The sequence below is a fragment of the Phascolarctos cinereus genome, unplaced genomic scaffold (genome assembly GCF_003287225.1).
Source record: "Phascolarctos cinereus isolate Bilbo 61053 unplaced genomic scaffold, phaCin_HiC Scaffold_4;HRSCAF=312, whole genome shotgun sequence".
NCBI classification, from domain to species: domain Eukaryota; kingdom Metazoa; phylum Chordata; class Mammalia; order Diprotodontia; family Phascolarctidae; genus Phascolarctos; species Phascolarctos cinereus.
The window spans coordinates 47,026,263-47,044,897 of NW_027555847.1; the positions used below are offsets into that span (position 1 = coordinate 47,026,263).

The window sequence follows — 18,635 nt, forward strand, 5'->3', positions numbered from 1 at the left end:
TCACCCCCCCATAATGCTTAGGATGTAGTAGAAACTTAACATATATTTTTAATCATGAGTAGCTTAAGGTTACTGACTTAAGATAAATTCTTTTCTTGGCATATTCAAGTGAGGAGGTCAGAAATGATTCATTTTGAAAATCATTATCTGTTTTGTATGTATGGGCACATGTGTGTGTTTTGGTAAAAAATAAGCGCACCTGATGAATGTGAAGCATTCTCCTATTTCATATACGATTTACAATATACCTGAAAAGCAAAGTAATTAGTTGACTTAGATCAGCAAATTTCTTTTTAGGATATTCCCAGTTTTGTATTGGAGCATATACTCTTGGGCCAAAATAGTCCCATATTCCAGCTTAGATTTGGGCTCATGCTTTAAACAATGGTCATTGGAATGACAGGAGGTGGGAGTGGTTGGGATTGGGAGGGAAGAAGGGGAGATGGGGAGGGAAAGGCAAGTTTGCATTAGCTTTTACAGTTCCCTCTAATTTGAAGGCGGTCTACTGTGTCTAACCTTTCCTGTCACTGTGCTTAGGTCTGTAATAAAATCATCTTCTTGATGAGCTTTGTTGGTAACTGTGGGACCTTCACAAGAGGATATCGAGCAATGATCCTGGATGTAGAATTCCTTTATCATCTGTTATATCTCCTTATCTGTGCCATGGGACTCTTCGTTCATGAATTCTTCTACAGTCTGTTGGTAGGTAACTGACTCTTGGGTTCAATCGTTCTCTGCAAAAGTGCTTCTTGATCATTTGCTCTGGCTAAGACTCTGGGCTCAGAGCTGATGTTACCTGCCATAAATACTTTATCATTTGGAAAAAGCCTTCACTTAGGTCATTTCCTTTGATCCTGCCAACAACCTTGTGAGGTAGTCAGGCAAAAAGCATTTATTAAGCACCAATAAACTGCCAAGCATTGTGCTAAGCGTGGGGGATCCAGAGAGGCAAGAACGTAGTCTCTGCCCTCACAAAGGTCATGTTCTAAGAGGAGAAACCACATGCCAATAGTTTCAACTCTGTATGTATACACAAGGAAGAGAGAGTAGATGAAAGGCAATGTCAGAAAAGCAGGCCCTGGAAGCCAGGGTGGAAGGGGTCTGCCGCACTGTCTCTTGCACAAGGTAGGATTTGTTTGAAGTCTTGAAGGAAGCCAGAAGGCAGAAGGGAGGGATGCAAATCCTCTAGGCATGGGGGTGTGGCCCATGAAAAGTAGGCAGCGCAGGTGGTTTTATTCTTGTTTTACAAATGAAGAAACTGAGGCTTAGAGTGGTTAAGTGACTGGCCTAAAGCCCAGAGCTCCAGCCACCACATTGTACTCCATATCTTTAGACTGGATAGCCTTTGAAAGTCTCCATCTGATAAAACATCTCATTTGTAGGATAAGACTATTGTTTTTAATTAGGATGACAAAGGAAATTATACACATTGTGATAATAATTAGGCAGCACCTCATCTATATATAGCACTTGGAGAGTAGGAAAAGAAGTATGCAGAAATTAGTCCTGATGTTAAGAGGTCCAAGGATGCTTAATTATACAGTCTCCTGTGTAACTTGCTGCAAGTTAAATTTTCTGCTTCTCAGTTTTAAAAAAATGATCTTAAAACTTGAAAGAAAAGTTCCCACCCTGCCCTGGAACCCTTTCCTTTCTATTGTGGCCACCCCTGGCCTGGAAAGGTAGGTTTATCTGATTGTCAGGATACAGACTGTCTGGGGTAAATTTGGGGGTTAGCTGCTCAGTCCAGACATGCAACTAGGAACTATTTCTGAATCAAAAGGTTTGGGCGATAAGCTTGGTATAACTATTGGGACAGAAGATCTTTCAAAACAGCCATTTAATTTAGATCTAAGCAGTTAATGTCTTGGTGTGGTCTATGTGAAATGAGTTTGTTCAGGCCCTTTTCCTTAAAGCTGAGTTTTTAATTACAGAATCAATTAACTGTTCGTTCCTTTTTTTATTTGCATAGGAATTTAGACCCTTGGCATAAAAATTGAGTCTCTTCTTTTTTCCCTGTATAAAATTAGAGAAAGTATAAAGTTTTACTAATCTATGGGTATTCTGTCAGAGAATTGATCACCAGCCTTAGAATGTGAAGGTATAAACTGCTTAAGATCTGAAGGTCAGCTTGACAGTTTAGATTAGCAAAGGGCTGAGACTTTTTTAAAAATCCAGTCTCTCCCTAACCCTTCGAATCCCTCACTACAAGATAAGGTAGTTTTGAGATACATCAAATTCTTTGTGTGTTACTATACTGCAGAGGTGACACATTACAGGGATTAGCTCCTTTTCTTTCCCCTTGGGTTATAGTTGGTTGTGGGCAGGCAGAGTTTTTAAATGAGCATGCTCAGACCTTTGACCTGACTGTGGGATGCAAGGTGAAGGGGGCCGCCATCACTTAGGAAACATTGAGCTGTGGCACAGAGTATGTTTCTGCACACTGGTGTCATTTGGGTTGGCAAAGCCCTCTACTTTGGGAAGTGGCCTTGGTTTTGTAATTGGAAGTTGGCATGTAGGAGTCCAGTGTGCCAGCTTGGTTTTGGGCCCGTGCATTATATCATGCCTATGTCATATGACTGCATGAGGTACTGTCTTTGTTCCTCTCCTCCCTGTGTGGGGAAGTCAAGATCATCACTGTAAGAAGAGTCTTTTCTGAAAAAGAGGGGTCCTGGCATGCATGCGACCTTGGCCGTGCTCCTAACCAGTGCAGGACCTTACCTTCCCAATGCCTTCGTGTTCTTTATTAGTTCTCATTACCCCTTTCACTGGCAGATGTGAAAGTCTCATTGCTTCATTGAACCTTGTAACTCTTAATGCAACTTGCTTTTAAAATGTTCTAATCTCTAATCTAAGATAAGATAAGAATAGCTCACAACTTCCAGAAACTTTACCCAAACTTGGTTCTGTCTCAGAAGAGTTTAATAGGACCACAACTTGCTTGTAGCCTGACTCTCACCCTGTCCTGAAGATTTGCTGGATCTGTGATCTTCAATAGATTGAAACATTTTAGTGGCAGGGCAACATTTATGTATTTGAGAACCACAGACAAGATACTGAAAGCAGTCTTAAGACACACAAAGTAGCATGGGACCCAGACCTGTAAGAACTTGGGTTGGTCCTGAAAAGTCACTAGAAAATACAGATTTAGACTGGTAACAAGGTTATTAATAAATACTCAAAAACCACATAATAAGAACAGTAGTTAGCTTTTATGTAGTACTTTAAAGTTTATGAAGTGTTGCACATATTTTATCTCCCTTGATCCTGGCAAGAATCCTGGAAGATAGGTACAATTATTATTCCCATTTTACAGGTGAGGAAATGGAGGCTGAGAGATATTCAGTGTCTTGCACAGCATCACCCAGCTAAAAAATGACCTGTCACACACTACTGGATATTGTCTTTTTTCAGGCTATAAAAGCACAACGTCATTGAATGCTTCATTGCTGGGACACTGATGGGTATGAGAACAGCTGGTAGAAATTTAGTGAAAATGTAAAAATGCTTTTGAAATTAGGGCCACAAGGAAACCTAGCTTGATACAGTAATACGGGGGTGCTTAACCTTTTCATGTCATGGCCAAGTGGCAGTGTGGTGAAGCCTGTGGACCTTTTTGGTATTAATAGTGCTTTTAAGTACATCAATTTATGGCATAGTAGGAAAGTCAGGAAGACCTGAATTCAGATTCTGCCTCAGACACCTACTAGCTGTGTGAATGGAGACATCACTTCTCTCAGGCTTAATTTGCTTATCTCTAAAACAGAGATAATAATAGCACCTACCTCCTAGGGTTGTTGCGATAATCAAATGAGATAACATGCATGTGGCTCTTTGCGAACCTTAATTTAAGGAGCCATATAAATGCTAGCTATTATTGTAGTAATAATAAGTTAAAATATATCAAATCACAAAGGAAACCAATTAGATTGAAATACAGTTATCAGAACATTTAAGAATACAAGTTCATAGACCCCAGGTTAAGAACACCTGCGGTAAAATAACGGTTTGGTGGGTTAATTACAAAAAGGTGCTGTTACTTTCTGCTCTGCATCCTATGTTAATGAAAAAATATCTAACCGAATTGAGCAGTGCTAAACTTCACACTTTGTGAATGGGGAAGGAAGGAAAGGAGGAAGCATTTATGTAGCGCCTGCTTTGTGTCAGGCAGACTTGTGCTGAGGGCTTTTTACAACTGTTATCTCATTTGATCCTCACAATAATCCTGTGTGTTTGGTGCTGTTATTGGCCCTATTTTATAGTTGAAAAAACTGAAGCAAACAGAAATTGAAAGACTTGCCCTGCCTGGTTCACACAGCTAGTGTCTCAGACCGTATTTGGACTCAGGCCTAGCACTCTGTCTAACTGCCTAGATGGACTCCTCTGTAAATTCCTACTCAGATGCCTCAACACAATATGGAAGTTGTCCCTAGGATCTCAGAGGCTGTGACAATGAAGCAAAATCTCTGGCAGGGTCAGCCATGCTGGGAAGGCTTCAGGAATGACCCAAGGGACAAAGGAGGTCTACTTTCCAAGGATCAGTCTAGCTGATCACTGAGAGACACCTACCTACCTACCTACAAGGTAGGTAGCCTAGTGGTGGCCGTGGTAAGCCGTGAAACACAGAAAATTTTGAAATGACTTTCAGTCCTGTGTGGCCTCCTTACTGCATCTGCAAGGAAGGTGCAGACGGATGGGAAAGGCAGCGGAAGGTACTTAGAATTACACAGTTGTAAAACCATCAACAGACTTAGTTTGCCCAGTGATACTTTATAGGTGAAATCCTTGTTTGGCAACCAATGAATGGGCCTGTCACTGAGGGAATGGAACCATATCAGTCTCAACATTCTTGCTATAAACAAAATCAGATAAAAGAAGGAAGTTGCAGAAGAAAGGATGGCTCACAAAGAGAGGAAATGGCTGACTGAGTTTTCACATATGCCCCAAAGCTACATGAATGTTATTTCATGTGATGCTTGGCCATCATGTATTGAATTACTTAAGTATTTACAAAAAGATCACCATAAAAATTAGTGTGGCTCATGCCCCAGCATCATTTGCTAAGGATGAAGTGGTAGAGAAATCTGAGGAAGCACTTGATAAGACCCTTCAGATCAAACTAACATAAAAGGTGGGGAAAAGTAAGGATGAAAACTGTCTTGGAAAGTGAGGTTTAGGAGAAAGAAATGAGAGAGGCCCAAATGTATAGATTACATAATTTCTTCAAAAAGAAATTAGTTTCTGCTGGATGTGGCAAACATCAAGCAACATCACAGACACGGACACTGACTACATTTTTTTAACAAGAAGAAAGAGCCTTATTATGGATGTGGGAGTTAGTCCCAAGGCAACCAGGTGACCAGATTGGCAGAGTATATTATATACTCTGTCACATTAGAGTGTGTAATAAAAAACAAAGAATAATAAAGAGAAAATTTATGGAGTGTAATCAAGATTTAATTCTGAATCACTTAAAGAGGCTTTCAAAACTTTTTAAAAAATGGGAAATGGACAACAGAAATGACATTGATATCAACTGTTATAATGCACCAAGAAATTAAAAATTTAGAATTTAAATTAAAGCAATGTAAATTTATTCCCATGACAAGGAGATCAAAAAGAGCCTAGAAAGCCCCTTAGTTAACAAACACTGTGACTTACTCTCCAAAATAAAGAGATGGCTGCCACAGGCGACACCATGTTAAAATATAAAGTCATCTGTAAAATCTTGCAAAGAAGGATGATGGATGATTATGAGCAATCTCATCCATAAATCAGAAGAAGCAGTGGAAGGTGAAGCCAGTTTAAAGAAAGCTTGGCAAGATATTCAACTAAGCAGTCATCTCAAGGGCATTCAACGGTAAAAACCTAAAGAGGACTGCAGAACTGAAAATGGAAAACACTTCCAAAAGTTGTTCCAACAAAACTATTTTCTTCATCAAGGATAGGGGAGCCACCGCACTTGGACCTATCAACAAAGTTCCTGGCATGCTTATGCAGGAAGTAAAAATGACTATAAAGAGAACAAAGACAAGAAAGGCATCTATGTTGGAGCAGTATATCTAGAGGAGGTCCATACTAGAGATGATACAGTTGTGATAGCATTGAGGGCTTGATTCAAAAGGAGAGGAAAGAGGGGAAGTAGTCAAAGGAGTAGAAAAAATCTAAGACCTTATTGATTTTTTTAAAAAGTGACTAAGAAAACAACCATTGACCTATATATCTCCTTTTTCATCTATACAAAATCTCTGTGAGAGTATTCTACACATGAATTGCAAGTATCATCAATGAAGGTATTAGTAGGGAATAAGTTGGTTTTCTCAAATGATATTCAATCATGAAAAACACCTTACCATCTCATAATTGACTGGATATAGAAAACATAAGACCTTGTTTGTGTTTTTATCATTTGTTGATTATGAAAGAGCATTTGAATAGATTGAACAAAAGTGCCCCTTATGAGCTCTTGTACAAGTTGTCTCCCAAATGTATATATGTCTACATATGAATATATTATTTCTACATATGTATATTGTATCTACATATGTATACACACAGATAATATTCAGGATTCCTTGGAAGGTATAACAATAGAAATATCACTGTCTAATGAGGCAGAAAACAGGGAGATGCATGCTTGACAAAAGTAGATAGAGAAGTGATGGGGGAGATTGAGTGTAGAGTCCAGAATGAGAAGCTATTCCTGATATATAGTGAGGTTCTCCAGATGCTCTCGTTTATAGATAATATTGTACTGATTTCACCAAGCCCCAAGACAAGTCTCCTGGAAGTGATTTGGTATTTGCCTCAAAGGTGTTTGACCTGTCCATACACACAGAAAAGACCAAATGAATGAAAACTATTGCCCAAATTTCAACATGCATCTAAATGGTCTCCCTGTTAGAGCTTGGCCAACAATATGAATGCCCAATAGGGCAAAATACATACAGGTAATGATCTAGGTTCAGAGTTTGAAAGGAGGAAGAGAGTGCACTAGAGTGCAAAGCATTATTGTGGATTCCAAAATTCCCATAATCATAAAGGGCCATCTTTTCAATGCAGACATTTGCTGTTTGGCAATAGGGTTGCATGGCAGAGAGACCTGGAACACCGCTGTCATTGAAGAACTGAAGATCAGCATCCTACAGGGAGGGGTGGAAGGGTATATGGTGGGTGTGAACAGGCTGCAAATTATGACCAACAAGCCACCCCAAAGAAGAACAAGATAGGCAGGTCCCACGTGGAGAGTGAAGGAATGACAGTTGGATGGCCAGAGTGCTTGTTTCATTAGCACTATCATGGCATTGAGAAGAAATGAGGCATACTTCCAGAGTACTGGACAGCCCTCATGTGCTAAGCTTTTAGGAGACAGATGAGAGTTCCACAAGATGGGCAGGCATTACCTTGCAGTCTGTCTTCTTGAAGAAAGCTCCCAAATCAATGAAATCACAGAACTTTGAGTATGAATGGGGTGATGTTTAATTTGCCTAGTACCTCTATATTTTTAGCCTAAGCCTTGTGTCTTACTCATAGTCAGTCTCAGCACACTAACTGGAGTTAAGGAGGTGACAAGCCACTTGGAGCTGTCTGATGGGCCAGAAAATGAACAGACAAAAATAATAGGAGGGGGTAAAAGACATTCAAGTTCATCTAGGCCAGCCCCCTGATTTTATGGATAAAAAAAAAAAGAGGTTCAGATACATCAAGTGATTTTTCCAAGATTGTGTAGCTTATTAATGTAGAGTTGAGACCAGAGCTTTAGGCTCCAGAGACTTAGATTACTACTTTTGTCCAGTATGCCACCTATAGGGTCACACATGAAATGGAGATGTGTAGAGGAAGAGACCCGCACACTGAGTCAAAATAAGGGCCCTCTTAAAACTAGTTATATGATCCAAGGATGTCCCAGTGGCCAAAGGCTATCAGAGGATCGTGGTGTTAAGTTATTACAACTGAAAGATCTTCTTAGTCAAGTCTAACTGATTCATTCTACACTAAGGCCCAAAGAAATGAAGTGACTTGCCCGAGGTCACACCTTATTTCTTCTCACCCCAAGATTGCAGAAGACACCCAGGCTAAAGTGGCTAATTATGTGAACTGTTTTCAATCCATGACATTCCATCTCCCATTCCCATATTTTTGCACAGGTTGCTCTGTATGCTTGAAGCCCACCCCCTCTTCATCTTTACTTCTTACGTTCTCCAGTTTCCTTTGAGGCTTAGTTCAAATGCCTTCTTCCTCCAAGAGGCCTGTCCTCATCTGCACAATTCCAAGTGCCTTCCCTCCCCTGAAATCACATTAGACAAGTTCTGCATTTACTTAGCTTTGTATATGGTGTCCGCATCTCTTCCCTAAGAGAATGTAAGCTCTATGAAGGCAAGGACTGTTTTGGTTTTGTGTTTTTAACCTAGCACTTAAGAGTGTCAGGAAAGTAGTAGGCACTTAGTAAATGCTTATTCAAATGAATCATTCATTTTCCATGGAGCCAACTCCATGTAAAGGAAACACCTCCCCCCCAAAAAAAACAGTGAGAAAGCAGGGGCAGCTAGGTGGTGCAGTAGATGGGGCACTGGCCCTGGATTCAGGAGGACCTGAGTTCAAATCCAGCCTCAGACACATAACACTTAGTAGCTTTGTGACCCTGGGCAAGTGACTTAGCCCCATTGCCTAGCCAAAAAACAAACAAACAGCGAGAAAGTTTAGATCTAATTCTGCTAAGAAACAATGAATGTCAGATGGTCTTTCCTACCACTATGGGTGTCATGAAGGTTGAATGAACTAATATATGTAAATACTTTGCAAACCTTAAAGTGCTGTATAGATGCTAACTATTAATATTATCAGTCAGTCAGCAGTCAACAAGCATTTATAAATCACTTGCTAGGGGCCAGGTACTGAGAATAAAAAGGAAGGCAAAAACAGTCTTTCCCCTTAAGAAATCCATATTTAAATAGGTGTGAAAACATGTAAATAACTAGGTGATATATAAAAAGTAGATGGAAGGTGGTCTCAAAGGGGAAGGCACTAGCATCTAGGAGGAGGGGGATCTGGGAAAAAAACCCTCACTGGATTGGTACTATGTAAATCTTTATAGAATTACTGATAAAAAATTCTAAAAATTTACCTTTTTTTTTTTTAAAGCTTTTTGACTTAGTGTACAGAGAAGAGACGCTGCTTAATGTCATCAAAAGTGTTACTCGCAATGGACGATCCATCATCCTGACTGCTGTTCTTGCCCTCATCCTGGTTTACCTATTCTCCATTGTGGGTTATCTGTTCTTCAAAGATGACTTTATCCTAGAGGTAGATAGGCTGCCCAATGAAACCTCACTTCCAGGTCTGTTTTTAGTGCTTCAATCCTTTTATCTAGCCAGGGAGAGGGTGGGCTAAAGAAAGAGGGGGAAGAGGGACAAAAGTATAAATTATGTCATTATATAAATATAAATTGGGGGATTTTTTTTCAACAAAATTAGTGACACAACTAAGGTTACTATGTCTTCTGAACACCTAGAGAGTTGAGTTTAATAGTAAATCCTTTAAGCAGATTTGAACTCACATGTTTCAAAGACTGTGCTGTGTCCACTTTTCCAAGGTTGATTATGATTTTGAACCTTAATTTAGTAGGTTCACAGAACTCATGGATTTCAGTAAGGATCAAGTTTTTTACTGTCACAATTTGCATATGCCACATAGTGGGTCTTTGTTTGTTTGTTTTGCAGATTTTACAGTAGCTCCCCACACAAGAAATGCACACAATGTTTTGACCAACTTTTGCACACAGTTTTGGTTTCCTCTCTTCCAACTTCAGTGTCTTAAAAGATTACTTATCTGTGGGTACACCCTCTCATCCCACCAGTTGAAGCTAACTTCATTCCACCTTTCATGATCAACATGAAAATCTGAAGTCCATTGTTCTGGGATAGAGATAACTTACAGTATCAATGCTAGATGCAGAATTTGGATAGCTCATGCTTGATACAGTGCATGTTCAGTAGTGTCCATCTGAGAGCTTCTTTAAAGCAGAAGAGGCAGGCTAGTGAGTACAGTATTTCTCATGAGCTATGCAGAAATTCACATCCTCTGGCTTGTGTATTTCATCTAGAGACAGCATTTTTCAAATGAGTATGTACATTACAACTCTTACATTTTAATTACAGTTCAGTTACATGACTTTTCTTTGTAGAGAATTGTTTAATGGGGTATGAACTAATGACTTCAAGCATTTTGGCAATGTGTGTTCAGCCCATTCACCATAAACCTTGTCTTTACAGACACCAGTGAAAGTTTGGCGGGAGAGTTCCTGTATTCTGATGTGTGTCGATTGGGGGCTGGGGAAAACTGTTCTTCTCCTGTGCCCACGGAAGGTAGGCACTTTGAGTTGAGTAGCCTCTAAATCTCATCTTGAATCTGATTTGCTTCAGAGGCTTTGATCCCACATCTAAGGCTAGGTAAAACTTACAGGCTCATAGAATGGTAGAGCTGGAAGGAACCATCGAGACCAGCTAGCTCCCCCTCCCTTTGTTTTACATGTAAGGAAATTGAGGCCCCAGATAGGTTCAGATTGGAGCAGATTCTCTGCTTAAAAATGAAACTGCTGGCAAATGTCAGAAATGTTAGTGGGTGGGGAGGTGCTTTAGAGGAGAGAGCTGAGGAAAGGGCAGGAATACTGCATGTGAAAGGATCAGATGATCTGTTGACATAGTACTGTCTCTTTGGAATGAAAATGACCTCTTAATGTAATACAAGAAGGCCCACATTATATTTACAGAAACCTTTACAGTGTAAGCTTTCACGGACATGCGATTTCAACTTCACAATAGTAAGTAGTGGTATCCTCAATGGACAGATGAGAACACTGGGCACTGAGGCATTGAGCAGCTTGCCTAAGGTCGAACAGTGAGTCAGTATTGGGACTGGGACCGGACTCCTATAGATTTCAAAAGGTGGGAAATATTTGTAGATGTCATCAAAGAAAGGATACCAGTGGAACTGAGCAGGGGAAGTTACTAGTGGTTAATGCTACTGTCGTTAAAAATATGAAATGCTGCTGTTGATGGTTACACATTTTGGATGGAGATGTGTGGATCATTCGCCCTTGGTTTCTGAATGTATTTTCCTTTCGTGCCTGTCAGCTAGTGAAATGGCATTCAAGGAGTATAATATCAAAATCATGGTATGTATTTTCTCACACTTTAAACCTGTTATTATTTGCCATGTTAACAGAGCTGACTCCTGCAGAGCAAATTGAAGAAGATAAGGAACATACGTGTGAGACATTACTGATGTGTATTGTTACTGTGCTGAGTCATGGACTGAGAAGTGGGGGTGGAGTAGGAGATGTGCTCAGGAAGCCATCCAAAGAGGTAAATTAATATGGAAGGGGAAGGAAGAGAGACGTGGGTGGGTGATAGTGCACAGTAAGTGAGATGAAATGTATACTGAAGAAAACAGGAGGGAGCCAAGTAAATGGGGTTCAGTGACCAGTTGTGTATACTTTCTCCAAAAAGACTGTTCTATTGTGTCCTGTTAAAAGTCATATCTGGAAATTTGCAGTCTCCAGAGGGACAGCTTTTATTATGTATATGTGTGTGTATATATATGTATGTGTATAAATATATGTATGTATGTGTATGTGTGTGTGTGTGTATATGTATGTATGTATGTATAAACAGTTGCAACATTTATAGCAGTCATCAGGTTCATAGGCCTGAGATCCATTTCCCAAAGATCTTGGCTCCCAAAAATTATTTACTGAATGTCAGATGGTATAAAGAAGAGCTAATGATTTGTAATAGAGATATGTAAAAAAAGAAACAGTTGTAGAATTCAACCAAATCTCATCAGCTTTGTAGAAAGTAATGGTTTTCACTTATTTCTGTAGCTGGAGAGAAAGATACTAATGGGCACCAGAAGTTTCAGTTTGCACTGACAGCTGATGGTAGAAATGTCTAGCATAAGCTTGTTAAAGGTTTCTTAATGCTGTTTTGCCACAGAGCTGTCAAAACTAAAACGATAAAACTAATGGTTGGAATTAATTATGACACTTCTTTTCTCCCAGGAGCCTCTCTTTGCTGCTCGAGTGATTTATGACCTCTTGTTCTTCTTCATGGTGATCATCATTGTCCTTAACCTGATTTTTGGGGTCATCATTGATACCTTTGCCGACCTAAGGAGTGAAAAGCAGAAGAAAGAAGAGATCTTAAAGACCACCTGCTTTATTTGTGGTGGGTCTTGGTGCTCCCTTCAAGCTAGCAAGAGAAGGAAGGCCCAGTTCAGCCTGGAGCTACCCCTGCTGGGATGGATGAGTCCTGGGGAAATCTGAGCTTTGAAGGCATGCCAGATGATGGTCCCTGGACTTCCTAAGCATGGAATGCTCTGGTTGTCCTCTTATTTATATACACTTATATCTTCATCATCTGTCCTCAGAGCAAATAATATTCTTGGATGAAATCCAGTGCCTTTCCTAACTTATCCTGAACAGTGTTTTCATCACCACTACATTTCTAACAGCAGAGCAGTTCTAAGGAGCAAAGCTGAGGGATCTGCCCTGCATCATGTGCCCCAACCTTGTGGTTATTCCCCGAATTTGGACCTTCTATTTTCATTCTCTTGCCCCTAAACAGATTCAGAGGGAAAAAGATAATGCATGTAGGTCTGAACTCTCAGAAATTTTTTTGAAGAAAGTATCCAGACCATAACTTACACATTTTTTATGTAATAGCAAAATAATTATCATTTCACAACAGAGATCCTTAGGAAAGGTATTGCTCATCCCCCCCCCATCAATCAGTCAGTCAGTAAACATTTATTAAGTGCCTACTATGTGTCAAGCACTGTGCTAAACACTGGGGATATGAAAAGAGGCAAAAACCAGCCCCTACCCTCAAGGAGTTTACAGTCTAACGGGGGAGACAACATGCAAACAAATATATACAAATCAAGCTATGTACAAGATAAGTAAGAAATAATTAGCAGAGGGAAGGCCCTTGAATTAAGAGGGGATGGAGAAGGCTTCTAGTAAAAGAAAGAATTTTAGTTGGGACTTAAAGGAAGCCAGGGAGGTCAGTAGGCAGAGTGGAGGTAGGAGGGCATTCCAGACATGAGGGACAGCCAGGAGAAAGTGCCAGGAGCGGAGAGATGGAGTGTCTAATCAAAAACCATTCCTTAAGTATCTGCTTACTATTTTGGTCAGCGCTGAGGGAGGAGGGCCTTGGGAAGATACAGAAACATAAAGCGTGCTTCAAGCTCATAAGGAACTTGGAACTTAATGAGGATATATTTAGATGTATTGTAAGTTGATCTTCTCAAAAGTAATGATGGCTACTAGATTGTAAGCTTCCCGAGGCAGGGGCCATGTCTCAGAGATATTTTTGTCTCCCCAAGTTCCTAGCACAGGCAGTTATATGTAATAGGTGCTCAATAAATGCTTCAGTTAATGAATTTCAAGATGAGACATGCTCACAAAATCTACCAGTGGTTTGTCTGCTATAATTAGTATAGCATGAGCGGTTTTCACTTAGTAGGTTTAATCTTTGGTCAGCAGGAAATGGTGAGAAGGCCACTGGTTTAGGAGGCAGAGAATCTGAATTCAAATCCTAGCTCTATTACTTATTTCTTTTGTCATCTGGGACAAAACATGTAACCTCTCAGTTTCTTCATCTGGTAAAAAAAATTAGGTGATTAAACCAAATGATTTCAAAGGTCCTTTAATCTGCATGTCTGGGGTATCCTTTTAAACCTGCATTATGTTTCAATATATGTACAAATATATAATTGGATTCACTGGAAGGCCCAGTGGATTCATATTTTAGGTGGAATTTATAGGGCAAACAGAGCTTATTTCGGTGCTAAAGAGTGGCTTCCTTCTCTCCTTTTAGGCTTAGAAAGAGACAAGTTTGATAACAAGACGGTCACTTTTGAAGAGCACATTAAAGAGGAACACAACATGTGGCATTATTTGTGCTTCATTGTCTTGGTCAAGGTGAAGGATTCTACTGAGTACACAGGGCCAGAAAGTTACGTGGCGGAAATGATCAAGGTGAGTACAGAAATGCACTTCAAGGCATATTTGCCTTTTGGTTCCAGCTCTGGAGGCATGCATGTTTACATCTGCTTCCCATGAATCAGTGTCTCACTAGAACAGAACCATTTAGCCTGATGACATTTTCATCTGGCCTGGGGAGGTGGGGGAGACAGTCTTTCAGGTAGATGTTTTGTTAACAGGTAGGGATATGTGAAGAGCAGTATTTGAGTTCAATATTGCTTTTCTCAGTGATTGGAAACACTGATAGATGCTTAAAAGAGGAGGCAGACATTATGAGTCTTCAGTGATCAAGGCTTTTGCAGGGCCTTGTGGGGGATTGTAGAAGTCACCAAGCCAGCTGCTCTTTCATACCTGTGGTCTAAACCTCATTAAGATGCTCAGGAGCAGGGAAGAAGATGGTGAAAGGAGTAGACATAGGTAGTCTTTGTGGTTTAAACTCATCTGTTCTGAGAAGGGCAGGAGGCCATTATATTTGGATAGCTAAGATACTCACTAGCTTCCCCTCAGGGTTCTGGAGACTTATACATGCTGACTGATGAAACATTATCCCAAATGACCCCTACCTCCCTTTTTACAGGCGGTGAGTGTAAAACCTCATATGTAGACGAGCTCAACTGCAGCTCTTGTTTTATAGGTGGCAGGCTTTCGGTTCAAATACATTTGCTTTGGAGCACTCCTGTGTCAAATGCCACAGAGAGCTATCCTAGCCCCAGGAAGAGCAAGGGGTCATTGCTTGTCCACAAGTAGCTTACAACTTAGTTTAGAAAACGGAGAATACAAGTCATAAAAAAATTGTCAAGTTTCAAAGGGTTGTACAAGGCAGTCCAAATTATTATAACCCAAACTGAATATTAAGTGAAGAAGAAAGTAAAGGAGTAAAGCATTTGGGTACCCTTAAATCAGGCAGTTAAGTGGCAAAGTGATTAAAGTTCCGGGTCTGGAGCCAGGAAGACCTGAGTTCCAATCTGACCTCAGACACTTACTAGCTTTGTGATCTTGAGCAGGTCACGTAACTCTTTGCCTCAGTTTCCCCATCTGTAAAATGAGCTGGGCAAGGAAATGGTAAATCAGTCCAGTATCTTTGCCAAGATAACCATAAATGGGGTCACAGAGTCAGACACAACTGAAAAATGACTGAACAACAACTCTTAAATCAGAAAAGGATTCCTGAAGGTAACTTTGAGCATGGTGCAAAAGGAAGACATAGATTAGCAGAGAGAAGAAAGAACACAAAGGTACAGGGTGATTGGCAAACAGATAAGTTTGGCTGATTTGGGCAATTTCTGTTGAGTGGAAAGAAGTTGGTTGATGGCAACCAAGTGAAGGCTTCGAAGGCCAGGAGGAGGTTTGGTCATGTTAGGTAATGGGAAACCATTGTAGGTTTTTAAGCATAAGCAATGCCAATGATTTATGGAAGAGATGATTTTGACCATTGTCGTAGGAAGCATTAGAGTCAGATAAGCAAGTATAAATCATGGTGTGTCCATACTTATGCTAAGCAGTGTGTAGGGCAACCAAGAAATATGAAACATCCCTCTCCTTGAGGAGTTTACAATTTTGTTGGGAAGTTAGGACAAATAGGAAATGATTAAAATCAGAGCAAGGCAGTAGATAATAATGGTTTAATTATGTGGTATAAACTAAGTGATTTAGATACCAACAGCAAAAGATCTATAAGGAAGATTAATATTGACCTTGAAATATGGGATGACCCCAGGTACTGGTTAAGAACTGGCTGGCTATTTGATCAAAACTGCTGGGCAGTCAATCTGGCAGAAATTAGATTTAGACCAACTCGGGGCAGCTAGATGGTGCAGTGACTACGCACTAGCCCTGGAGTCAGGAGGATCTGAGTTCAAATCCAGCCTCAGACACTTGATACTTACTAACTGTGTCACTCTGGGCAAATCACTTAACCCTGATTGCCTCACCGAAAAGATAGAGTTGGACCAACACATTACACTACATGCCAAGATAAGCTCTAAATACATGATGTAAAAAGTTATATCATAAACAAATTAGAGGAACATGTGAAAAATTATCTTTCAAATCTATGGATAGGACAAGAGTTCATGACCAAACAAAGGATAGAATTGCAGAAGATTTTGATTATAAATTTAAAATGTTTTGCACAAAGAAAACCAATGCAGCTAAAATTGGAATTAACTGGGGGGAAAAAAAATCTTTGCATCAAGTGTCTCTGATGAAATTCTCATTTCTAAGACATAAGAAAATGGTCCTATTTTTCTAAGAGCCATTACCTAATTAACAAGTGGTCAAAGAATATGAATAAGTAGTTTTCAAAGGAAAAAAATTCAAATTGTCAACTGCCATATAAAAAAATGCTACAAACCATTAATAATTAGAATAGTGCACATTAAAGCATCTCTGAGGTTCAGCCTCAAAATCCTACCCATCACATTGGCAAGGATGACAAAAAAGGAAAATGATATATGTTGGAGGGGCTGCAGGAAAAGACGCCCATTAATACACCTCTAGTGCAGCTGATCCAACCATTCCGGAAAGCAGTTGAGAACTGTGCCCCAGAAGTTACTGATCCATTGATACCACCATGAGGCCTGTACCCAGAGGGATCCGTGAAATAGGAAAAAAAGTGATATGGACAAACCATTTTTATGGCAGCTCTTTTTTATGGTGGCAAACAGCTGGAAGCTGAAGGAGGTGCCTATCTACTGCTGAATGGCTGAACAAATTGTAATATATGAAGGTAAGAAGAGTATTGTGCCATAAGAAATGCCCAAAAGGGCTATTTCAGAGAAACATGGGAAGTTTGTGTGAAGTGAGCAAAAGCAAGAGAACAATTTGTACGATGACAACGACATTGTAAAAAGAAATGACGTTAGAAGATGGAAGGCATGCATGCGTACATTAACATGGTAGATTTGTAATAGAAACAGATCAGGTGGGCTGTGGGTGACTCCTGCCGGCTCCAAGGCTAGCTCAAGTCCTCTCTGCTTTTCATGTAGATGTATGTGTTATTATATGGTCCTTGATCTATATCATAGCACATGGAAGAAGAATCCTTGGTTTTTCCTCTTTGTCCTAAGTCTTTATGGTCTGTTATGCAAAGTTCTTTTCATTTTCTTCTCTAAGACAGTGTTCACACCCAGTATCTCAGTCTACAAATCTTCTGGAGGTTGATTGTGAGGTTAACTGCTAACCATGTTACTTTGGGGTCACTGAAACCTCTGGCTGAGTGCCGGGTTTCTGCCTCAATAATGAGGACTCACAGGAGTCTTGTGAGCTGTCACCTGATAGGGGATTAGTGGCCTGAGAACACTACCACTGCCCCTGCCTCCAGAATGACTCAAATGGACTGTCCACCACACTGACAGTGCTCTGAAGACGCCAACTTCTGGCTAAATTTGCTTTTACTATCCCTGCCATTCTTTGGCTGAACAGATCTCCACATCAGCCTGAAAATGTGGTGCTAGAAAAATCCTAAATATGAATGTAAGGAAGCTGTGTATTGTGTAGTAGGTGGGGGTTATGAGAGGAAGCTGAAGTTCAGTGAATCTTTCAACACTGGTTCTCAGCACAAAGCAGGGAAAGCTCATGTGGACCACACAACTCAGGTGGAGGCTGCTGACAAAACTGCCAGGGCCACCGGGGGTCACCTGGGAGGGAAGCAGAGGGAGCCGGCTAAAGCACCAGCTCCCCAGAGCCATTTCAGGGCTGTAAGGCTTAGTCACCAGCTGCTGGGGGGTAAGGGTGTGGAGAACAGCCGTATGAGCTGTACCCCAGGAGCCTTTGGAAGAGGTTGAGCAAACCAGCTACCTGTCACCCCCCAGAGGAATGCCCCTCTAGCTCCCATCTAGGCTGGAACTATTTTAATGTTGGTTTGGTGACAGAGGGTGGGCAAATGAGTGATGTCAAGGATGGAAGATCTATTAAAGAACTGCTGTTATTAAAGGCCTGCTGTTAGCCTCCCTACCTCTGCTCTTTAAAGAAAAATGGTTCCCATACGCCCTCAGAGCCACTTCACAGGGACTGACTGACCTCTTACCTCTCTGCTGAAAGTGACTTTTAAGGCAAAGTGCTAGAAAGTGCCCCATCCTGTGCTGGCCTACTTCTGCCTGGTGATTAATAGGATTGTTGTAAAGACTAGAGTCCAGATGCCCCTGAATATATGAGAATATCTGTGTCTGCCAAACATCTTCAAAACCAGTTCTGCACGAGGAAAATCACCCAGTTAATGGACTGACATCATAGTTAATAATTGTCTGTAGTAGTGGAGATGCACAGTTGCCCTAAGGAAACATTGCAAGTACATACTGTGTGAGAGGATGGCACAGAGCAGGGATTCTTGACCTTCTGGGGGGTCTTGAGCCCCTTCAGCAGTCTGGTGAAGCCTGCAGACCCCTTCTCAGAAGAATGTACTTAAGTGCATAAAATAAAACACAGGATTGCCAAAGAAACCAATTCTGTACAAATGTAGTTATCAAGTTTTGGGGGGTTTTTTTAAAGTTCATGAACCCCCGGTAAGAATCTTTAAGGCTAAATCCAGTAAACCAAGTCCCTTCATCCCTGGGCATCTTCACCATTTTTTCTCACGTTGAGGGTTCCTTTCAAA

General features: G+C 40.6%; 1 protein-coding gene across 9 annotated transcripts in view; it reads left to right on the top strand.

The window, feature by feature from the left end:
- The window catches only part of ITPR1 (inositol 1,4,5-trisphosphate receptor type 1), a 393,174-nt gene that overhangs the window by 340,277 nt on the left and 34,262 nt on the right, over positions 1-18,635 (top strand). For all 9 annotated transcript variants that reach the window (XM_078152159.1, XM_078152160.1, XM_078152161.1 and 6 more), the window contains 6 exons: positions 538-702; positions 9,139-9,334; positions 10,269-10,361; positions 11,221-11,360; positions 12,056-12,221; positions 13,875-14,035. In XM_078152159.1, the coding sequence (XP_078008285.1) occupies positions 538-702; positions 9,139-9,334; positions 10,269-10,361; positions 11,221-11,360; positions 12,056-12,221; positions 13,875-14,035 (921 nt within the window). The remainder of the gene's footprint in view (positions 1-537; positions 703-9,138; positions 9,335-10,268; positions 10,362-11,220; positions 11,361-12,055; positions 12,222-13,874; positions 14,036-18,635) is intronic.